The following is a 25,000-nucleotide window of genomic DNA, read 5'->3' as shown; positions in this document are numbered from 1 at the left end:
CCTTCACTTTTTCCACATTTTCTTACTTTACAGCCTTATTCTAAAAAGGATGACATAATTTTTTCTCTCGTCAATCTACACACAATAACCCATAATGACAAAGCAAAAACAGGGTTTTGAAATTTTTGCTAATGTATTAAAAATAAAAAAAAACAGAAATATTATATAAATATAAAAACAGTAAGTATTCAGACCCTTTGCTATGAGATTTGAAATTGAGCTCAGGTGCATCCTGTTTCCATTGATCATGTTTCTACAACCTGATTGTAGTCCAAAAGTGGGAAATTCAATTGATTGGACAGCATTTGGAATGGCACACACCTATCTATGTAAGGTCCCACAGTTGACAGTGCATGTCAGAGCAAGGAAATGTCTAAAGAGCACCGAGACGGGATTGTGTCGAGGCACAGATCTGGGGAAGGGTACCAAAACATTTCTGCAGCATTGAAGGTCCCAAAAGAAGGGAGACACGTCGCCGTTCATCGCGGAAGTCGAAAGCGGCGTCCTCCACTTTCTGAGCCCTCTGCGGTGACGGGATTCCTGAATGGGCTGCCGACATCGAATAGCTTCACTGCGCCGGAGCCAGTTGTCCCGGGACCATCTTCTCATGGAGTGTGGGAGGCTCCTTCCGTATCGGCCAACGTTGTGATGGCATCGCCAGGGTCTAAGGCGGGTTCTGCTTCACTGTGGTTACGGTGGGCTCTAGGGTATTGGACTTATCAGAAGTCATGCCCTTCTGGCTGTTGTCATCAAACATTGGAAAGGTTCTTGGTGAACTAAATTGGTGTGAAGACAATATTAGCATTACATGTAAGTCAGTTTTCACCATCTCTTCTGGCCACTGTGAGACTTCCACATGTATCTGAAAGTGGTGACATGCCTAATGGTGCTCACCGGAGAAATGTCATTGCTATTCCTACTTAGTTTTATTTTCCTAATAGGTATAATTCAATCTTTGAGTCTCCTGTTGTTCTGAAATCTCAAAGTAATCTGACTATTATTGAAACTCTGTGATTTTAAATGCAGAAAATGTTTGACATTTTTACATCTTAACATTCATAGTTTATTACCTAAAATTGATAATGTCATGATCTGGGCCTCTCAGGCAGACCCTGATATTTTATTTTTGATCTGAAACCTGGTTAAAACTTCTTCGGGATAGGGGGCAGTATTTTCACGTCCGGATGAAAAGCGTGCCCAAAGTAAACTGCCTGTTACTCAGGCCCAGGATATGCATATGCATGGTAGTATTGGATACAAAACACTCTAAAGTTTCTAAAACTGTTAAAATAATGTCTGTGAGTATAACAGAACTGATTTGACAGGCAAAACCCCGAGCACAATCCATCCAGGGACATTTTTTTTGAAGTCATTGTGTTTTCCAATGCTTTTCTATGGGAAACCTGATTTATTAGGGCCCAGATTGCAGTTCCTGTGGCTTCCACCAGATGTCAACAGTCTTTAGAAATTGTTTGATATTTTTATTTTGAGAAATTAAGAAGTAGTGCTAATTCATTCCATGTGTCACTCAGAAGGTCTCTAGTATTTTGGTGAGCGTAAACAAGAGCGCGCTCTGTGTTGTTTTTCTTCGGTATTGGAAATAGATTATCCCGTCTTAAATTTGATCGATTATTTACATTTTAGGATACCTGAGGTTGGATTAAAAACGTTGTTTGAAATGTTTGGACCAAGTTTACAGGTAACTTATTAGATACTTTGTAGTCATGTTGGGCCAGTTGGAACCGGTGTATTTCTGAATCAAACCCGCCAAATAAATTGACATTTTGGGGATATAAAGAAGGAATTTATCGAACAAAACGACCATTCATTGTGTCACTGAGACATTTGGGATTGCAAAAAGATGAAGATCGTCAAAGGTAAGGCATTTATTATATAATTATTTCTGACTTGTGTCGCACCTGCCTGGTTGAAAAATGATTGTTTTTGTATGCGGGGCGCTGTTCTCAGATAATCAAATGGTGTGCTTTCGCCATAAAGCCTTTTAGAAATCTGACACAGCAGCTGGATTAACAAGAAGTTAAGCTTTATTTTGATGTATTACACTTATATTTTCGTGAATGTTGAATATTTATATTTCTGTAGTTTGAATTTGGCGCTCTGCAATTACACCGGATGTTGTCAAATCTATCCCACTAACGGGATTGGCGCTTTAAGGGATCCCTAAGAGGTTTTAACTGATAAAAACCTGGACTCTGAGGTTGCTATGGATGGTTACAATGTGTTTAGCGCTGATAGGAAAGACAAAGGGGGTGATGTTGCTATTTACACAAAGAATATTATTTCTGTGTCTCTGTTAAAGGCTACCTCCCATCCTAAACAATTTGAATTGTTGGCTTTAAGTCTTCAGTTGGGTTCAAACTAAAATATAACAGTTATAGAATCTATCGTCCACCCTCTGCCAAGAAATGTGTACTAAATTAACCCACTGATTTATTTGCCATTTTTACAACCCCAGAGGTGTTAATTTCTGAAAATTTTAATCTTGCATGGGGAACGCAGGAGGCTGACTATTTACAAGATTTTTGTACTAATCTAAATTTGACCCAGCTGATTACAAAGCCTACACGTCCAAACTTAAAAAATTCATCTTTGATTGACCTCAAATTTACAAATACTCCAGAGAAATATGCTGGGAGTGGAGTGTTTGCTTTGGATATTAGTGACCACTGTCCCATTGTATGTGTCAAGGATATACGGATGCCTCGATCCAAACCTCGTTTTATCAACAAGAGGGATTTTAAACATTTCAATGAACATGTTGCATCTACACCTGACCCAGAGTTGGCTCTGAACCACTTCTCAAATGTTTCAACTGTATTGTAGATCAACATGCCCCCTTTAAAAAACGGAGAATTAAAAATAGGTCTTGCCCTTGGTTCAGTCCAGAGCTATCTGAAGTCATACACAACAGAGGTGCTGCCTGAGCCAAAACTAGATTCACAGACTCGGGGCCCAGACTGGCAGTCTTTCAGGCGATTGAGAAATCTGTGTGTAAAACTAGTTAAAAAGCTAAATCAGATTATTATGTTGATACACTATCTGAATGTACAGGGAACCCAGCTACATTTTGGAAAGCTGTTAAATCACTGAAGGGTTGTGTCTCCTCTTGTCACGACATCAGCCGAAGTCGGGTCCTCTTCTTGTTCGGGCGGCGCTCCACGTCGCCGGTCTTCTAGCCATCATCGATCCACGTTTCATTTTTCATTTTCCATGTGTTTTGTCTTTGTAACGGTCGTCGTATGAAGGAGAAGAGGAGGACCAGGCGCAGCGTGGTAAATGTCCATATTTAATAGAACAAACTGAACAAGACAAAATACAAAAATAACAAAGTGAAATAACAAACCAAAACAGTTCCGTGTGGAACACACAGACACAGGAAACAATCACCCACAACTCAAAAGTGAAACCAGGCTACCTAAGTATGGTTCTCAATCAGGGACACCGATAAACAGCTGCCTCTGATTGAGAACCATACCAGGCCAAACACAGAATCCCAAATTATAGAAAAAGGAACATAGACTGCCCACCCCAACCCAAGCCATGACCATACTAAAACAAAGACAAAACAAAGGAACTAAGGTCAGAACGTGACAGTCTTGTTTTTGCGACTTTTGCGATTATCTTAGCGACAGAACTCAGGCCATCTTGACAGATGGGTTTAAATCTAAATTTCATTATTAAATGGTAGAAGTTTAGAACAGCCAAGACGCTTCCTAGAGCTGGCCGCCCGGCCAAACTGAGCGATCAGGGGAGAAGGGCCTCGGTCACGGAGGTGACCAAGAACCCGATGGTCTCTCTGACAGAGCTCCAGAGTTCCTCTGTGGAGATGGGAGAACCTTCCAGAAGGACAACCATCTCTGCAGCACTCCACCAATCAGGCCTTTATGGTAGAGTGGCCAGATGGAAAACACTCCTCAGTAAAATGCACCTGACAACCCACTTGGAGTTTACCAAAAGGCACCTAAAGGACCCTCAGACCTTGAGAAACAGATTCTCTGGTGTGATGAAACCAAGATTTGGCCTGAATGCCAAGTGTCACATCTGGAGGAAACCAGGCACCACTCATCACTTGGCATGTGGTGGCAGCGTCATGCTGTGGGGATGTTTTTCAGCATCAGGGACTAGGAGACTAGTCAGGATCGGGAAAGATGAACGGAGCAAAGTATTAGAGAGGTCCTTGATAAAAACCTGCTCCAAAGTGCTCAGGACCTCAGACTGGGGCGAAGGTTCACCTTCCAACAGGACAATGACCCTAAGTACACAGCCAAGACAACGCAGGAGTGGCTTCGGGACCAAGTCTCTGAATGTTATTGAGTGGCCCAGCCAGAGCCTGAACTTGAACCCAATCGAACATCTCTGTAGAGACCTGAACATTGCTGTGGACGCTCCCCATCCAACCTGACAGAGCTTGAGAGGATCTGCAGAGAAGAATGCGTTATACCCAAGAAGACTCAAGGCTGTAATCGCTGCCAAAGGTGCTTCAACAAAGTACTGAGTAGAACAGTACTGGGTCTTAATACTTATGGAAATTTGATATTTCAAAAAAATATATATTATACATTTTAAAAATTCTACAAACCTGTTTTTGCTTTGTCATTATGGGGTATTGTGTGTAGATTGATTAGGTGGAAAAAATATTTAATTCATTTTAGAATAAGGCTGTAACGTAACAAAATGTGGAAAAAGTGAAGGGGTCTGAATACTTTCTGAAAAAATGTATATACAAACTTTAGTTTAAATGAGTGGATTTGGCTATTTCAGCCACACCAGTTGCTGACGGGTGTATAAAATTGAACACACAGCCATGCAATCTACATAGACAAACATCGGCAGTAGAATGGCCTTAATGAAGAGCTCAATGACTGTCAACGTGGCACAGTCATAGGATGCCACCTATCCAACAAGTTATTGTGAAGTGGAAACGTCTAGTAGCAACAATGGCTCAGCAGCGAAGTGCTAGGCCACACAAACTCACAGAACGGGACTGCCAAGTGGTGAAGCGCGTATAAATCGTCTGTCCTCGGTCGCAACACTCACTACCGAGTTCCAAACTGCCTCTGGAAGCAACGTCAGCTCAAGAACTGTTCGTCGGTGGCTTTATGAAAGGGGTTTACATGGCCTGCGCAAAGCGTCGTCTGGAATGGTGTAAAGCTCGACGCCATTGGACTCTGGAGCAGTGGAAACGTGTTCTCTAGAGTGATGAATCACGCTTCACCATCTGGCAGTCTGAAAGATGAATCTGGGTTTGGCGGATGCCAGGAGAACGAATGCAGCCCGAATGCATATTGCCAACTGTAAAGTTTGGTGGAGGAGGAATGGTTTGGGTTAGGCGCCTTAGTTCCAGTGAAGGGAAATAACGCTACAGCATATAATGACATTCTAGATGACTCTTTGCTTCCAACTTTGTGGCAACAGTTTGGGGACGGCGCTTTCCTGTTTCAGCTTAACAATGCCCCCGTGCACAAAGCGAGGTCCATATAAAAATGGTTTGTCGAGATCCATGTGGAAGAATTTGACTGGCCTGTACAGAGCCCTGACCTCAACCCCATCGAACACCTTTGGGATGAATTGGAACGCCGACTGCAAGCCAGGCCTAATCACCCAACATCAGTGCCCGACCTCACTAATGCGCTTGTGGCTGAATGGAAGCAAGTCCCCGCAGCAATGTTCTAACATCTAGTGGAAAGCCTTCCCAGAAGAGTGGAGGCTGGTATAGCAGCAAACTGGGGACCAACTCCATATTAATGCCCACGATTTTGGAATGTAGTGTACCCCCAACCCCCTCCTAAAGATATAGGTTTTGAAAGGAATATCTCTCAAAGTATTGTAAGTGTGTTGTTGTTCGATAGGACTGTAGGAGGGAAGAGAAATGGTGGGAAGAAGGGAGGGTGGAGGGAGAGAGAGAGAGGTAGTGAGGGAAGTACAGCATGCTGGGTTGTCAAAAACTGCAAGAGGGAGAAAAGGTGGGAGAGAGAGTGAAAGAGAAGGAGGGAGGAGGAAAGGAGAGAGGGAGGAAAGTGCAGGCTTTGGGGGGATGGCAGTTCCCTTTCTCAGGTAAACTTCCTCTGAGACAACAAACCCCAGACCACAGGAACTCTTGGTTTCTGTATGACTGACCCAACCGCACACACAGAAACAACAAACACACAAAGCCCAAGGATAAGTGTGTGTGTGTTTCCGGGTGGGTGGGTGAACGTATCTGGAGCAATTTCAGCAGAAATGAGTGAGCAAAACCGGACTAACTAGTATAACCTGAATAACTATTCTAGTAGCCAAACAGACATGGACACAGACAGAGGCAGAGAGATGGAGTGAAGGAATTTCAGGTATGGCCACCAAATATGTGTGTGTATGTGTGTTGTAAATGGGATATGTTAGAAGATCATAATTATTAATACATTCTCCTAGCCTGGCAAAACATCAGCTTATGTGTCCATGTTGCTCCTACAATCCCTCTCTCTCTCTACCTCTCTCTCTACCTCTCTCCCTCGCTCTCTGTCTGTCTTTCTATCTCTACCTGTCTCTACCTCTCTCTCTACCTCTCTCCCTCCCTCTCTGTCTGTCTTTCTATCTCTACCTCTCTCTCTACCTCTCTCTCTCTCTCTCTCTCTACCTCTCTCTACCTCTCTCCCTCCCTCTCTGTCTGTCTTTCTATCTCTACCTCTCTCTCTACCGCTCTCGCTCCCTCTCTGTCTGTCTTTCTATCTCTACCTCTCTCTCTCTCTGTCTGTCTTTCTATCTCTACCTCTCTCTCTCTCTGTCTGTCTTTCTATCTCTACCTCTCTCTCTCTACCTCTCTCCCTCCCTCTCTGTCTGTCTTTCTATCTCTACCTCTCTCTCTCTCTCTCTCTCTCCCTCCCTCTCTGTCTCTTTCTATCTCTACCTCTCTCTCTCTACCTCTCTCCCTTCCTCTCTGTCTGTCTTTCTCTCTCTCTCTCTACCTCTCTCTACCTCTCTCTGTCTTTCTATCTCCCACTCTATCTAACAACTACAACAACTACAGCTATACTACCACACACACACACACACACACACACACACACACACACACACACACACACACACACAGTCACTCACCTGTCTCATCAATCTCTCCCAGGATCCAACCCCAAACCCTGGAGCAAGAGCAACAGCCTCTCCCCCTGCGCATGCCTCCCCCCTACCACATTACCCAGACAGAGAGACAGACAGAGAGGAGGGATAGAGGTTCCTCTCCTAACTCCAGACTGAAACTCAACTCAACTCTGAGATCTAAACTGTTTAAAAAGGCGGAGTTAGAGCTGAACAGTTCTAAGGAAAGAGGCGGGATTAAGTTAGATAACTAGCGAATTAAGTGAAATGATTGAGAGACATTGTGTGTGAATGTGTGTCTGTGTGATCATGTAGTTAATGTGTGTTACACTCTAAAGTAGGACACTGCAGTTTTCACCTGCTGTGCTTCTAGTAGTATTGTTTCCCATGCCGTACACACACACAGGATGTGTGTGTTGGGTTTTAACTTTAGCGTCAATGTTTGACAGTCAGGTCAATGTATAAACCTCTGAACGCCACCTGTGGCTTTACCTTTACCCTTGTGTGTGTGTTCTCAGGTCAGGCAGGAATTCTTTATTCTGACCTGCCACAACAAACTGGAGATTAAAACTGGTACGATAGTTACCCAGCTGGTAAGTTTCTATATATATATATATATATATATATATATATATATATATATATATATACATACATACACACACACACACACACACACACACACACACACACACACACACACACACACACACACACACACACACACACACACACACACAGAGGGAGTCCCATAAGTGAGTTTCAGGGACTACACTAAACTGTATTTATAATGCAGAGGTAAAATATTAAAGATTGAAGACTGTTTGTTTGGGTGAACGCCCGTCAGACTGAATTACCATCATCTAAAGTTCCTTTCTGTTTCTGCTCTTTTCTTCAATTCTCTTGTTGCCTGCCTTCCCTCTCTCTTTGTCTGGAGTCACAAAACACTCCTTACGCAAAAACTTAAGAAGCTTCTTAAGAAAAAAAAAAAACTTCATAAGATTTGCAATTCCTCAACAATATCTTAATGATTTTCTTACGAACTTCTTAAATATCTTCTTACAAATCTTCTTAATAAGATGTTTGTTGCTAGGCAACCATCTTAGCTAGCTATATGTCTAGCAGTAGCAGTCATGTTAGCATATTTCTTACTGAGATTACTGTTCTAAAACATGTTCTTGGGTTTAAAATAATCAATACTGAAACTTTCAGATGAGGTTTGTGAGTGAATTAAACATGTTCCTTTGCTTTCATGAGCTTTTTCTCTCACTGCCCTGAGTTGAAGACAAAGGGTTTAGCTGTCTTGGAATGAACAACATTTACAATAACTTTATTTTCAAGAATCAAATTTCTTCTTAACTTTTTACTTCAGGAGAAACATAAGAAATTGCGCAAGAACATTTCCAATGACCTTTTTGAGGAACAGCAAGTTTGCTTAACTTTCTTCTTAAGTCTATCGTTAAGGAATAAATGGCAGTTAAGAAGAAATGTCTTCTTAAGAAGGTTTTGTGAATCTGGGCCCTGACTTGCTACGTATATCAAATGTAAATGTTCATGGAGTATTTTAATGAAAGTTTAGAGTCATGCACGTCAGCATTTTGGCAGTTGAGAAGGTTATTGAGTGGGATGTTGAAATGTCCTCTAGATTAAACAGGAAATTAACAGCAGCAGAAAGGAAGTGACCCAAGAACAATAATACCACTTCCTATATTTGAAGGCCGCCAGACTGGACTGACACAGGTCACCATAACAACCAGAGATGGAGTTGTGTTTCTGAGCCTCCAAGAGTGAGAAAGTACCTCTGCAGAACTCACCAAGGTAAAACCACTAAGAATTCAGCTAAAACAACAAATGATTTTCCTAATGGAGCTCCCCATACGTTCCCACGCATTCCACCCCAGAACTCCGTCAGTCTCACCTTTCCCAGCGGTGGTGGCAGGCATCAAGCCGTCCATGTCAGCGCTGTGGGAGTGTGAAAGGCAGAGGGCAGTCATGGGTACCAGGCCCTCCTGTGGGGGGGTGTGGTCTGTGGTCCTGACCAGACACCAGCCAGATCGCTCACTGGACCGCTCCACTAGCTCCACGGTCTGACCGCAACGAACACTCAGCTCCTCAGCCCCGCCCGCCGAGAAGTCCAACAGGACCACAGTCAACTCACAGCCACCGGACAGCTAGAGAGGAGGGGGAGAGATGGCAGAGAAAGAGAAAGAGAGAGAGGGAGAGAGATAGAGATAGAAAGAGAGTGAGAGAGAGGGGAGAGAGGACAGAGAGAAAGAAAGAGAGAGAGGGAGAGAGATAGAAAGAGAGTGATAGAGAGGGGAGAGAGGACAGAGAGAAAGAAAGAGAGAGAGGGTGCGTTAACATTGTGTCAAATGAGTGGCCTCAGGTTGTCTAGCGGTTAGTCCCCACTCATTTAATAAAGAAAGAAAATGTGGTAATTTTAAAGTATGAGCTAAAGCTTCGAGAGAGAAGTGAAAGTATAGAGTATAAGTAACAGTCTATGAACGACAGGAAAGACTGAGGGATGTAGAAGTTGTGGTCTTAACGTTGACACTGGTATGCAAGGCAGGGCAGAGCATAGACAGGCACACTATACCACATAGTCTCACACGTAAATCCTCCCAAATGACCTCTCTTGACCCCCCTTGTCTTACCCCCATAAACCAGTTCTGATTGAATTGGTTCAATAGCCCTGAAACTCTGGGTTGCCAGTTTTGATTGAATAGGGTCAATAACCCTTAAACCTCGGGTTGCCAGTTCTGATTGAATAGGGTTCAATAACCCTGAAACTCTGGGTTGCCAGTTTGATTGAATAAGGTTCAATAGCCCTGAAACACTGGGTTTCCAGTGAGTGATTCCAGCCCTAGGTGTTTTGAAACACCTGACTAGAGCATGACCTGATCCTTATGGTACAGACAGAAGAAGGAAAAACACTCACAACAAGGGAGAGAGAGAGAGAGAGGAGGGGAGAGAGAGAGAGAGAGAGAGGGAGGGGAGAGACATGATAGGATATGAGAAAGAGAAGAGGGGAGAGATGGAGAGGGTATAAGAGAGTGGGGGAGACAGGGAAAGAGAGAGAGAGAGAGAGAGAGAGAGAGAGAGAGGGGGGGGGACTGGATAGGGTATAAGAGAATAGGAGGGGAGAAACAGGGAGGAGGAGAGAGACAGTGAGAGAGAGGAGGGGAGAAAGGAAAGGAAACATGCTGATTGGATAAATATGTGAATATGTAAATCACGGCTGTCCTTCCAGGAGCTATCTGTTATCGAACACACACACACACACAGCACGCACGCACACACACACACACACACACACACACACACACACACACACACACACACACACACACACACACACACACACACACACACACACACACACACACACACACACACACACACACACACACACACACACACACACACACACACACACACACACACCATGGGGACTGTTGGGGTGTTCCCCATCCAAATCATTCACAGATGTTTTGGGAATCCTGCCACACGGACACAGCTTTCCCAACAGAGAGAGAGACATAGAGAGAGAGACATAGAGAGAGAGAGAGAGAGAATGGGAGGAAAGAGAGAGACTGAGGGAGGGAAAGAGAGCGAGAGCACCAGTGACAGATATTGTGAAAGTGAACAGTACAAACGGGGTAAAGAACTCCCAGTAGAGTAGTACTGATGGTGAAAATACACTCAGCTCTGAACAGTTTGGTTGTGACCACATACACACACACACTTACATAGGCTACATACAATCTAATACATCAGATGGTAAAACACCTGCTCTGGTCAGTGGGTCAGTCTAGAGGCATGGTGCTGTAACAGCAAGGTTGTGGGTTTGATTCCTGCATTGACGACATACTGAAGGTCTTACTATCTGTGTTGACGGTTCCGTCAGTCGTCCTGGCTAAGAGCGTTTGCTAAATGACCAAATCATAACAACATGGTCATAATAAAGTGTAGAATAATATATATGTATATTAATACTAAACACACAATCTAAATGAAACATTCAAGATGTGTAGAAATGCATACATACCAAGATATCACTGGTGAACCGTTCCCCAAAAGATTCAGAATGACTTTAAACACTGTGTGAGGGAAACACCCTCTCTCTCACCCTCATAACACATATACACACACACGCGTGCGCACATATGCGCACACACAGCTACTGCTACAGGGATGAGGTCATGAGACTGGTCTATTGTTTTGGGGAGACACCCCTCTGGTCCTGTTTTGGCTCTCTGTACTGCACTGCCTCAGAGGAGGGGAGAAGAATCGCTCACTTCCTGCGATTCCTATGGTGGCCAGATGGTGTCACTAACAAAAGATTGGAGAAGTACAGAAAGACATCTCTTCGGTGTTATGTCCTCTCCAAATTGCACTGTGAAAGACAGAGGAAGACAACTGTGAGAAGTACGATAAAGAGGTGAATGAAAAGGTCAAGTCCAACTTCTATGTTGATGACTGCCTTAAATCTAGTGGCCACAGAAGAACAAGCCATAGCGCTCACAAAAAAGATGTGTGCGTTCAGGGTAGGTTCAAGTTGACCAAGTGGGTCAGCAACAGCCGTGAGGAACACAAAGCCAAGCAGATAAAAGATCTGCACCTGGACAGAGAGAAGCTGCCTGTTGAAAAAGCACTTGGAATCCAATGGAACAATGAAAGTGATGAGTTTACCTTCCGAGTCATCGTCGAGAACAGACCCCTGACGAGAAGAGGTATCTCTCAACCATCAGCTCTGTTTACCCTCCAATACGTTTCCTCACCCCGTTTATCTTAAAGGGAAAGCAGATTCTTCAAGAGTTCTGCAAGCTAAAGTGTGGATGGGACGAAGTCATCCCCGAAGAACACTTTATTTCATGGAGGAGATGGCTCTCAGAGGTGGACCAGCTGTCCAGATTCCAGATTGACTGGTGCATGATGCCTGAGAACAGCTGCATCACTTCGGTGATGCAAGTGAACAAGGTTATGGCACGGCAAGTTACCTTAGGTTCACAAACGGTATGGAAAAGGTCCACATCGCATTCATGCTGGGGAAATCAAGAGTGATTCCACTCAATCAGATGACGATCCCCAGACTGGAAGTTGCTGTAGCAACATTGGCGGTGCGAGTGGACAGGATGTTAAAGTTGGAGCTCCAGATTGAACTCTAGGAGTCAACTTCCTGGACAGAAACTTCCTGGACAGAAAGACAGTCCGTGCTAAAATACATCCGCAACGATACCAAGAGATTCCATACCTTTGTGGCTAATAGGGTTGCTGTGATCCGTGACATATCGAAAGCAAAACAGTGGAGGTATTTGATCTCCAAACCCAACCCAGCCTATGATGCCTCAAGAGCGTTACATGTTGAAACTTTCCTGAACTCAAAGAGATGGCTCAAAGGACCAGAATACCTGGAGAAAGCAGAAACACACTTGCCGAAAGTCCCTGAGGAGCTTGGCTCCATCCCTCCGGATGATCCAGAGGTGAGAAAAGACGTAATCGTAAACAGTACAAGTGTGGAAGAAAAGAGTCCAACCAGCAAACTGATTAAGTACTATTCAACATGGAACAGCTTGAAGAAAGCAGTTTCCTGGATGCTGAAACTGAAGAGAGTTCTACAGTTAAGCCAGAAAAGGAAAGTTCTCACATAAACGGATCCAGAATCAGATCAGAGTTGAACAAATTAATTGAAAGAACAAATTGACATTTTCAAATTAACGTTTGGAAAATAAAGTCTCTCTGTGGATGACCTAGATGAAGAAGAAAGGGTAATCATTCGATTTGAGCAAAGACAGCACTTTAAACAAATTGCACTCATTGTGAAAGGAAGACAGTGTGCCAAGGGAAGCGGCTCAATCTGTAAGCTTTATCCAATTGTTGACAATGGCATTCTGAGAGTGGGAGGAAGGTTAAGCAAAGCTGCTATGCCTATAGAACTAAAGAATCCTATGATCCTGCCCAAAGACTTCCACATCTTCAGACTGATCTTACTCCACATCCATGAGCAGGTTGGCCACTCTGGGAGAGGACACATGCTTTTCAGTCTTCGCCAGCGATATTAGATGCCATGTGCCAAGGCCTTAGCATGGAAGATCCTAAGAGCTGTGTCTTCTGCAGGCGGGTACAAGCTAGAGCTAGAGAACAGAAGATGGCCGACCTTCCACAAGATCGGGTGTCACCTGATTTGCCGGCTTTCACCCATGTTGGCATAGATTACTTCGGCCCCATAGAGGTGAAGCGAGGCCGCGTTCATGTGAAGCGGTATGGTGTGATCTTTACTTGCCTTGTGAGTCGAGTTGTCCACTTAGAATTTGCTAGTTACCTGTATACTGATTCCTGCATCAATGCCCTGCGCAGGTTCCTCTGTCGAAGAGGCCCAGTGACAAGTATCAGAACCGACAATGGCACCAACTTTGTTGGAACACACAGAGAGCTAGGAGAAGCGTTGAAAGAGCTGGTTCACAACAAGATTCAAAATGCATTACTGAAGGAAGGAGTGGATTGGTCATTCAACCCTCCCTCTGGAGCCCACCATGGGGGGTATGGGAGAGGTTGAAAAATATCCTCAATTTAGTCCTTAAAGAGCAAGTACTGGATGATGAGGCTTTGCAGACAGCCTTGTGTGAAGTTGAGGCGATCATGAACGACAGACCAATCACAACTGTAACAAATTACCCTAATGATCTAAAACCCCAGACTCCGAACCATCCACTTTATCTGAAAACAAAGCCAGTCCTGCCACCAGGACTATTCCAGAGAGGAGACCTATACTCACCAAGGAGATGGAAGCAAGTACAATATATCACTGACCTCTTCTGGAAGCAATGAATCAGGGAGTATCTTCCACTTATGCAGGAGTGGAACAAGTGGAAGAAAACTAAGAGAAACTTCAGTCCTGGTGACCTTGTTTCCATCGTGGATGACACAGCTCCAAGGAACTCCTGGCTAATGGGGCGTGTGGTGGAGGCGTGTGTCAGTGCAGTTAACAATTAGGGGCCGGTATGTTAGAGCCGATTTAGACATAGTTGGATAAAAGACAGAACATACAGAGCTCCATGTATCTGTGTGTAAATATATGAATGTATGTGATGAATTATTAGGTACCTTTATGATTTATATTTCCCTGGTTGAGGTATATTAATTTGTTATTAGTGTAACTTAGTTTCTGCCCCCCCTCTTGCCCATTCATTGTACTGTGGTAAGTGTGTTAGTGGTAGGATAAAGACAGGAAGTTGGGCCTTCGGGGGTGGAGGGAGTCCTAGCTAGATGGTTTAGAGTTTTGACCAGCCATAGAAACATAACATAATATGCATTTTCATGTCAAGTAATCTATGCCTTAAGTTGATTAGAGAATCACTTTAGTTAGATATAAGAAAAATCAATCATCTATTTTGTTGCACCATATCCTTGGATCTCATTGAATGTTTTTGCCGTTTGGCTTTTGTGAACTTTGAATGTGGACTGTATGCATCAGAAACAACCCTGCCTCAGACTTGGCAGTGGCTATGTTCCATTAGCAAAGGAAGTCCCTACACTCATAGAACGTCAATAAAAACTCATACACTCTTAGAAGCTCTTAGAGTCTCTGTATGAGTATATATATACACTCAGAACAGATCACTCTTGGGTACTTTTTGTGTAAACAGTGGTGGCTGCTGGGTAGTGTAGTCTGTCTCTACCTTGTCGCTGTCTGCTGTGTTCTGAGAGGTGCGGGAGGCAATGGAGACGGTGTCCGGCTGGCTGCTGGCATCTCCCAGGCTGTCTGCATCCTCATTGGTGTCTCTGGGGGGTGACGCGTACACATCAAAAATATCATGATACGCACCACACAAACTGATTAAACTTACATAATAAAACCCATAGAGATCCTATCAAAGTTCCAGAATGGGGTGAAAATGGCAGCCATATTGGACAGGGAGAAATCCCACCCAGTCTAATGTGAATGAATGGCAGCCATATTGGACAGAGAGAAATCCAACCCAGTCTAATGTGAATGAATGGCAGCCATATTGGACAGGGAGAAATCCCAACCAGTCTAATGTGAATGAATGGCAGCCATATTGGACAGGGAGAAATCCAACCCAGTCTAATGTGAATGAATGGCAGCCATATTGGACAGGGAGAAATCAAACCCAGTCTAATGTGAATGAATGGCAGCCATATTGGACAGGGAGAAATCCCACCCAGTCTAATGTGAATGAATGGCAGCCATATTGGACAGGGAGAAATCCAACCCAGTCTAATGTGAATGAATGGCAGCCATATTGGACAGGGAGAAATCCAACCCAGTCTAATGTGAATGAATGGCAGTAGAGACATAATCCTGATTTTACTGATGAAGGAGAATAAAAGTAAGGCATGTGATATATCACAAATTCTGTAATAGAATTATTGTCAACCTAAAATATTGTTATATAATTATAAATAAAATATATGTAAACAGACCATAAATAGCAGTACAAGAGACAAGAGAGGAAGTGGGCTGTGTGTGTGCATGTATGTACAAACCTCCTGTTGATGCTGCGCGTGCGGACCAGGGTGGGGGCGGGGGTCTTGGGGAGGGGGATGGGTTCCCTCAGCGCTCCTCTCAGATGGCCACGTCTCTCCTGGATCACCTGACGCACGCTACGTACCCACTCCTGCTTCAGCTCCAGAGATGAGGCCTGGGGAGGGATGGATGGGAGGGAGGGAGGGAGGGAGGGAGGGAGGGGGAGAGAGAGAGGGAGGGGGAGAGAGAGAGGGAGGGAGGGAGGGAGGGAGGGAGGGAGGGGGAGAGAGAGAGGGAGGGAGGGGGAGAGAGAGAGGGAGGGAGGGAGGGAGGGAGGGAGGGAGGGAGGGAGGGAGGGTGATAGAGAGAGAGATAGAGAACGGGAGGGGAGTGAGAAAGGGAGAGAGAGAAGGGGGAGGGCAGGAGATAGTGATAAAACGAGACAAACAGATAGTAAAGTAAATATAGGAAAGCACAACAGAAGCCACATCAGAGGAGAGTGCACGTGAAAAGGTTCAGAGTGCACGTGAAAAGGTTCACCAGAGATGTTTTAATTGTTTATTGAACTAGGCAAGTCAGTTAAGAACAATGTATTATCTACAATGACAGCCTACCCTGGCCAAGCCCTAACCCGGGCTTCGCAGGGCCAATTGTGCGCCACCCTATGGGACTCCCAATCACGGCCGGTTGTGATACAGCCTGGAATCAAACCCGAGTCTGTAGTGATGCCTTTAGCACTGATATGCATTTGGAGAGTGCACATGAAAAGGTTCACCAGAGATGACAGGCAGTAGGAGAGTGCACTTGAGAATATATTTGGCTGTTACCTTGAGGACGGTCTTGTTGTCCGAGGTGGGGGTACGGCCCACCCACAGAGCAAACTTACAGGGGTCCCCCTCAATATGCTCTGTCACCCCCAACTCTGACGTCTGGAAGAGGACACAAGGCAGTTAATGTTTCCTTTGGGAAACGAGGTGGGGTATATGGGATGTAGAATGCATGAAAGTATATACGTGTTGTAGCCATACCCTCAGGCTGCTATTGCAGAGGTACCTGGTGTGGTAGACTAATATTTTATATGTGTATTACTATGTTTATGGTATAGTATTGTATAGTATGGTATGGTATAGTATTGTATAATATGGTATAGCATGGTATGGTATGGTGTAGTATGGTATGGTATAGTATTGTATAATATGGTATAGCATGGTATGGTATAGTATGGTATGGTATGGTGTAGTATGGTATGGTATAGTATTGTATAATATGGTATAGCATGGTATGGTATAGTATGGTATGGTATGGTATGGTGTAGTATGGTATAGCATGGCATAGTATAGTATGGTATAGTATGGTATTGCATGCTATAGTATAGTATTGTATAGTATGGTATGGTATAGTATAGAATTATATAGTATGGTATGGTATAGTATGGTATGGTATAGTATGGTATTGTATAGTATGGTATTAGTTTAGTATTGTATGGTATGGCATGGTATTTTATGGTATGGTATAGTATAGTATGGTATAGTATGGTATTAGTACAGTATGGTATGATATTTGTATAGTATATTATAGTATGGTATGCTATAGTATAGTATAGTATAGTATGGTATAGTATGATACGGTATAGTATGATATGGTATAGTATGCTATAGTACGGTATAGTATAGTATAGCATGGTATAGTATGATATGGTATAGTATGCTATAGTACGGTATAGTATAGTATAGTATGGTATAGTATGATATGGTATAGTATGCTATAGTACGGTATAGTATAGTATAGCATGGTATAGTATGATATGGTATAGTATGCTATAGTACGGTATAGTATAGTATAGCATGGTATAGTATGATATGGTATAGTATGCTATAGTACGGTATAGTATAGTATAGCATGGTATAGTATGATATGGTATGACATGGTATGGTATAGTATAGTATAGTATAGTATGGTATAGTATGATATGGTATAGCATGATATGATATGGTATAGTATGGTATAGTATGGTATAGTATGATATGGTATAGTATGATATGGTATGGTATAGTATAGTATGGTATAGTATGATATGGTATAGTATAGTATGGTATAGTATGATATGGTATGGTATGGTATAGTATGATATGGTATGACATGGTATGGTATAGTATAGTATGGTATAGTATGATATGGTATAGCATGATATGATATGGTATAGTATGGTATAGTATGATATGGTATGACATGGTATGGTATAGTATAGTATGGTATAGTATGATATGGTATAGCATGATATGATATGGTATAGTATGGTATAGTATGGTATAGTATGATATGGTATAGTATGCTATAGTACGGTATAGTATTGTATAGTATGGTATGCTTTAGTATAGTATAGTATGGTATAGTATGGTATAGTATGATATGGTATAGTATGCTATAGTACGGTATAGTATGGTATAGTATGATATGGTATGGTATAGTATGATATGGTAAGGTATAGTATGATATGGTATGGTATAGTATGGTATAGTATGATATGGTATAGTATAGTATGCTATAGTACGGTATAGTATTGTATAGTATGGTATGGTATAGTATGATATGGTATGCTATAGAGTAGTATAGTATAGTATAGTATAGTATAGTATAGTACCCTCAGCCTGCTCTTGTAGAGGTACTTGATACGTCCGGAGGAGTCCTTTATCTCTTTACTGAAGACCAGCGAGAGCTCGAACAGGAACAGGTGGCGTTCCCGGCCTTTCCTGATAAGGGATTTAGGATCCCACACCTGGAAGGTATCCTGCAGGAGCAGCTCTCCCTGCACCTCCAAGCCCTCCTCCAGACCTGGGATAGGAATACAGCAGGAAGTCATGTCACATCTTACAGCAGGATGTTACATCATACAGCAGGATGGTACATCATACAGCAGGATGGTACATCATACAGCAGAAAGTGACATCATACAGCAGGAAGCGACATCATAGAACAATAAGTGACATCATACAGCAGGATGTGACATCAGCTCACCCTCTAGCATGCTAACATGCATGGCATCGTTGGCTCGCTTTGGAACACTCAGCATGACATCCAGACCCTCCTTGATCTCGCCTTTTCCCTCCTCACAACACGCCAACAACTCCTGGACAGACAGACAGACAGACAGACAGACAGACAGACAGCGAGACAGTGAGACAGAGATACAGCGAGACAGAGAGACAGCGAGACAGAGAGCATAAGAATAGTGTCTTGTTAAACCAACACACATCAGTATTTCTCATGTTCTGTACCTTGAGAATGAGCTGGTACTTGGTGATGCGCTGAACTGGCTTGATGAGCGCTGAGGAGATGGAGTTAGCAAGACCATGTCTCCTCTGGACCTCCTACACACATACACACACAGCGTAAAATCAGGGCTGCAGAGACGCTACACTGAACAGTGATCGCCATCTACAGACTAACTGTATTATGCTCAGATGTGGAAAAGAGAGTGAGAGAAAGAGAGAGAGAAAAAGAAAGAAGAAGGGAAATGGAGAGTGTCACCTGAAAGAAGCCTGCCCCATGTTGCTGGATCAGAACGCTGGAGTCTGGTTTATTTCTACAATACGTCACATACATGTGGAACTTATCTGCCTGAGAGAGAGAGAGAGAGAGAGAGAGAGAGAGTGAGAGAGAGAGAGAGAGAGAGAGAGAGAGAGAGGGAGAGAGAGAGAGAAAAGTTGAGGTTCAGACAACACTTCCGCAGTACTGTGATTCATTGGAACACAAACACACTCTCTCTCTCTCTCCCTCTCTCTCTCAATTCAATTCAAGGGGCTTTATTGGCATGGGAAACATATGTTAACATTGCCAAAGCAAGTGAGGTAGATAATATACAAAAGTGAAATAGACAATAAAAATTAACAGTAAACATTACCCGTTTCAAAACAATAACGACATTACAAATGTCATATTATATATATATACAGTATTGTAACAATGTACAAATGGTTAAAGTACACAAGGGAAAATAAATAAACATAGATATGGGTTGTATTTAAAATGGTGTTTGTTCTTCACTGCTTGACCTTATCTTGTGGCAACAGGTCACACGTCTTGCTGCTGTGATGGCACACTGTGGAATTTCACCCAGTAGATATGGGAGTTTATCAAAATTGGGTTTGTTTTCTGAGGGAAATATGTGTCTCTAATATGGTCATACATTGGGCAGGAGGTTTGGAAGTGCAGCTCAGTTTCCACCTCATTTTGTGTGCAGTGTGCACATAGCCTGTCTTCTCTTGAGAGCCATGTCTACCTACGGCGGCCTTTCTCAATAGCAAGGCTATGCTCACTGAGTCTGTACATAATCAAAGCTTTCCTTAAGTTTGGGTCAGTCACAGGGGTCAGGTATTCTGCCACTGTGTACTTTCTGTTCAGGGCCAAATAGCATTCTAGTTTGCTCTGTTCTTTTGTTAATTCTTTCCAATGTGTCCTCTCTCTCTCTCTCTCTCTCTCTCTATCAGACATAATGTCTTGGTGGTTACCCAGGTGACGAAGCAGTGACCCACATCCTCAGGTAGCTGTTCGTAGTTCTCCAGCTCCTTCAGGAAAATACTGCAACAAAACACAAACCATCATTATACACTATACACACATCTGTTATGCTGTGCCTACACCCCTCAAACACAAACATGGACCTTGAAGCCAGTTCCATTGCTTTTTTAATTCTTCCCCTCTAAGCAGTGACTGATTCAGACCTGAGACACCATGAGGGTGCAATTAATTATCAGGTAGAACAGAAAAGCAGCAGGAATCAGGACCTGGTAAGGTAATATTTTAATACCTCTGTGCTATACCATAGAGACATACAGTATAATGTCATAGACCTGCAGAACTCTAGAATGGGATAATGGCGGCCATATTGGCTCGGGATAAATTCCATTTGTGTTCTATTTAATGATATGTGCTAAACACCATACATTACACACAGCTTGTGTTATACAGACTGTGATATACACACCTGTTATGGAACTCATAAATGTCCTGGATGTTCCCAAAGACAACGTCATCCTTGTTGGCGATCCTGGTGGGGATCTCTTCAGAGCCGCTGGTCATCTCCCACAGGTAGGTATCAATACACTCCTGCAGATCCTTCACATACACCCTCTCCGTCTGGAGAAGCTCTGACATGATATACCTGTAGGAGTACCAAGAAACTGGCTTCTTTTTCAATAAATACAATTATCCCACTATCTCTCTGTCTCTCCCTCTTCTCTCTCTCTCACACACACACACACACACACACACACACACATACACACACACACACACACACACACACACACACACGTACCCTCTCTCCGTTTCCCCCTCTCTCTCATTCTCTCTCTTTCTCTGTTGGACTCACTCTTTCTTCCTGGCCGTCCTCCTCTTCTCGTCGCTGACCTCGTGGTTAGGGTCGTTCAGGTTCACTTCGGGGTCAGAGTCAGAGAGGCTGTTGGGGATGAGCTCCAGCTCCAGGTCCTTATTGTCCTACATGGGACACCGTACACAGAGACAATTCAATACCACTCAGAGAACTTAATTGACATGAAGGAAACAGACATGGCAAAAAGCCCATGCATAAATCAATCTATCTCTGATTGACCTGGAATCTGATACACACACACATACACCCACCAGCCAAACACATTCAGTCACCTTCACACACACAATACACCCACCAGCCGAACACATTCAGTCACCCTCACACACACATACACCCACCAGCCGAACACATTCAGTCACCCTCACACACAATACACCCACCAGCCAAACACATTCAGTCACCCTCACACACACATACACCCACCAGCCGAACACATTCAGTCACCCTCACACACACATACACCCACCAGCCAAACACATTCAGTCACCCTCACACACATGGAAAGCAACTAGTCATCAAGAAACACACACTCCAACCCTCACACACACCTGAGTGCAGCCTCCCAGTGCCGTCTCCAGTGTGTTCCGGTACTGGCCCATGCGCATGGAGAACTCTCGGTAGCGCTTGTCCACCGTCGACACACACCTCCGTAGCTCCACCCTGTGGGAGTGGCCCTTACCCAGCATGCTCTCTGCCAGCTGAATCAGCAGGTGCACCTTCTCCTGAGTGTGCTGGGAGGAGGTAGAGGGGAGAAATGGATTGTGGGAACTGTTCTGATATACACATCACCTTTGTAGTGTGTGAGTAAGCATTTGTGTATGTGAGTGGGTCTGTGTGTGTGTGGTGTGTGTGTGTGTGTGTGTGTGTGTGTGTTCACCTTAGCCGAAATACAGAATTCCCTGTGTTGAGCCAGCAGGTCCTGGGTCTCTGCACTGGTTGCCCCTGGCGATGTGTGAGTGGACAGGTAGTGCTCACCACTCTGTTGCAGCCAATCCAACGCCTAGAGAGAGAGAGAGAGAGAGAGAGAGAGAGAGAGAAAGAGAGAGAGAGAGAGAGAGAGAGAGAGAGAGAGAGAGAGAGAGAGGGAGGGAGAGAGAGAGAGAGAGAGAGAGAGAGAGAGAGGGAGAGAGGGAGAGAAAGAGAGTGAGAGAAAGAGAGGGAGAGAAAGAGAGAGAGAGAGAGAGAGAGAGAGAGAGAGAAAGAGGGAGAGAGACAGAGACAGAGAGAGAGAGAGAGAGACAGAGAAAAAGAGACACAGAGACAGAGAGAGAGAGAGAGAGAGAGAGACAGAGAGACAGAGAGAGAGATAGAGAGAGAGGGAGAGAGAGAGAGGGAGAGAGGGAGAGAAAGAGAGGGAGAGAGGGAGAGAAACAGAGACAGAGAGTCAGAGAGAGAGAGGAGGACAAACCATTTTCAGGGTAATGTAATTGTCTGGGTGCCAACATGGTTCTGTCATAATTCTACATCTCAAACTCAGGTTTCCCAAACTGGGTGTGGACTCATCTAAAGGAGGTGTGGCAAACTCACCTGTTGGGTGTGGACTCATCTAAAGGAGGCGTGGCAAACTCACCTGTTGGGTGTGGCTCTGGAACAGCAGGTACTGTTGACACTGGTCCAGACGACGCTTCTTCAGAGTCCAGAAATGTAGAACCCTGTTCTCCCTCTGCAGGAGCTCACTGAGGATACCTATAAGAGGAACACACATTTAAACTGCCAGGTATAAACACAGTGTCAGAAATATCATCATCATGCATACGGATGCTCTTCTGTCTCTCTGTGTGTGTGTGTGTGTTTGCATGTGTGTGTGTGTGTGTGTGTGTGTGTGTGTGTGTACATGTGTTCATGTGTAATGTAACTGTGTGTTGGCTCACCTTTGACCTGCTGCTCAGGCACACGGGAGTGACCAGTGACCTCTGCGCCTGCACTGTGCCCGGAGATGGTTGCCATAGTAACGCTGTTGCGGTGGATGTACTTGAGGAAGACCTCTGCGTTGCGTCTGGCCAGGGTGCATGCCTGCAGGAAACAAGGGGTTAAAACATACCAACAGAGACTGTAGCTAAAAACTGTCTCTTTACCATCATCCATCCGTCTTTCTGTCCTCTATCCATCTTTCTGTCCTCTATCCGTCTTTCTGTCCTCTATCCATCTTTCTGTCCTCTATCCATCTTTCTGTCCTCGATCCGTCTTTCTGTCCTCAATCCGTCTTTCTGTCCTCTATCCGTCTTTCTGTCCTCTATCCATCTTTCTGTCCTCTATCCATCTTTCTGTCCTCTATCCATCTTTCTGTCATATCTCTGCCTTTCTGTCCTCGCTTCGTCTTTCTGTCCTCTCTCTGTCTTTCTTTCCTCTCGCTTTCTGTCCTCTCTCTCTCGCTCTCTTTCTCTCTCTCTCTGTACCTTGAGGAAGGCTTCTTTTTGTTCCATGTGTTTGTTGATGAGGGGAATGAGGTGCTCCGGCTGGCCCCTGCTCCCCTGCCTCTCTCCGCCACCACACCAGTCTTCGTCCCTACGATACTCCTGTTCCAGGCTCTCCAACACACCACATACCTGGGGGGAAACAAGCATACAGTATGCCTGAGTATATACACATGGTCGCTGTCCACTGCCATGTGGTGCTGAACCTCTGAATTCCAATGATGTCTCTGTCCGATTGAATGGTGCTGGATCTCCAGCCACTGCTATTACAGCTGGTTATTAAATCCTGATATTACAGCTGGTTATTATAGCCTGCTATTACAGCTGGTTATTAAATCCTGATATTACAGCTGGTTATTATAGCCTGTTATTACAGCTGGTTATTATAGCCTGTTATTACAGCTGGTTATTATAGCCTGCTATTACAGCTGGTTATTATAGTCTGCTATTACAGCTGGTTATTATAGCCTGTTATTACAGCTGGTTATTATAGCCTGTTATTACAGCTGGTTATTAAATCCTGCTATTACAGCTGGTTATTATAGCCTGTTATTACAGCTGGTCATTATAGCCTGCTATTACAGCTGGTTATTATAGCCTGTTATTACAGCTGGTTATTATAGCCTGTTATTACAGCTGGTTATTATAGCCTGCTATTACAGCTGGTTATTATAGCCTGTTATTACAGCCGGTTATTAAATCCTGATATTACAGCTGGTTATTATAGCCTGTTATTACAGCTGGTTATTATAGCCTGTTATTACAGCTGGTTATTATAGCCTGCTATTACAGCTGGTTATTATAGCATGTTATTACAGCTGGTTATTATAGCCTGCTATTACAGCTGGTTATTATAGCATGTTATTACAGCAGGTTATTATAGCCTGCTATTACAGCTGGTTATTATAGCATGTTATTACAGCTGGTTATTATAGCCTGTTATTACAGCCGGTTATTATAGCCTGCTATTACAGCTGGTTATTATAGCCTGTTATTACAGCTGGTTATTATAGCCTGCTATTACAGTTGGTTATTATAGCCTGCTATTATAACTGTTTATTTTTAGCCTGCTATTACAACTGGTTATTATAGTCTGCTATTACAGCTGGTTATTATAGCCTGCTATTACAGCAGGTTATTATAGCCTGCTATTACAGCAGGTTATTATAGCCTGCTATTACAGCTGGTTATTAAATCCTGCTATTACAGCTGGTTATTATAGCCTGCTATTACAGCTGGTTATTATAGCCTGCTATTACAGCAGGTTATTATAGCCTGCTATTACAGCAGGTTATTATAGCCTGCTATTACAGCTGGTTATTAAATCCTGCTATTACAGCTGGTTATTATAGCCTGCTATTACAGCTGGTTATTATAGCCTGCTATTACAGCTGGTTATTATAGCCTGCTATTACAGCTGGTTATTATAGTCTGCTATTACAGCTGGTTATTATAGCCTGCTATTACAGCTGGTTATTATAGCCTGCTATTACAGCTGGTTATTAAATCCTGCAATTACAGTTGGCTATTAAATCCTGCTATTACAGCTGGTTATTATAGCCTGCTATTACAGCTGGTTATTATAGCATGTTATTACAGCTGGTTATTATAGCC

The 25,000-nt window shown here is 43.6% G+C and overlaps 1 protein-coding gene across 1 annotated transcript in view; it reads right to left on the bottom strand.

Annotated features, from left to right (window-relative positions):
* Positions 1 to 25,000, bottom strand: part of LOC110513606 (kalirin) — a 61,959-nt gene that overhangs the window by 7,966 nt on the left and 28,993 nt on the right. Inside the window, exons 19-34 of the mRNA XM_090239830.1 lie at positions 23,369 to 23,518; positions 22,844 to 22,985; positions 22,543 to 22,658; positions 21,850 to 21,972; positions 21,521 to 21,703; positions 20,952 to 21,076; positions 20,565 to 20,741; positions 20,089 to 20,158; positions 19,109 to 19,198; positions 18,856 to 18,948; positions 18,596 to 18,707; positions 18,222 to 18,412; positions 16,408 to 16,509; positions 15,601 to 15,755; positions 14,772 to 14,874; positions 9,011 to 9,263 (exon numbers count right to left, since the gene is read on the bottom strand). Of these exons, the coding sequence (XP_090095956.1) occupies positions 9,011 to 9,263; positions 14,772 to 14,874; positions 15,601 to 15,755; positions 16,408 to 16,509; positions 18,222 to 18,412; positions 18,596 to 18,707; positions 18,856 to 18,948; positions 19,109 to 19,198; positions 20,089 to 20,158; positions 20,565 to 20,741; positions 20,952 to 21,076; positions 21,521 to 21,703; positions 21,850 to 21,972; positions 22,543 to 22,658; positions 22,844 to 22,985; positions 23,369 to 23,518 (2,185 nt within the window). The remainder of the gene's footprint in view (positions 1 to 9,010; positions 9,264 to 14,771; positions 14,875 to 15,600; positions 15,756 to 16,407; positions 16,510 to 18,221; positions 18,413 to 18,595; positions 18,708 to 18,855; positions 18,949 to 19,108; positions 19,199 to 20,088; positions 20,159 to 20,564; positions 20,742 to 20,951; positions 21,077 to 21,520; positions 21,704 to 21,849; positions 21,973 to 22,542; positions 22,659 to 22,843; positions 22,986 to 23,368; positions 23,519 to 25,000) is intronic.

This window comes from Oncorhynchus mykiss, chromosome 7 (assembly GCF_057628025.1).
Source record: "Oncorhynchus mykiss isolate SJ-2025 chromosome 7, ASM5762802v1, whole genome shotgun sequence".
NCBI lineage: Eukaryota > Metazoa > Chordata > Actinopteri > Salmoniformes > Salmonidae > Oncorhynchus > Oncorhynchus mykiss.
The sequence above is the reverse complement of the archived record's forward strand: the minus strand, read 5'-3'. Positions and strand labels throughout refer to the sequence as shown.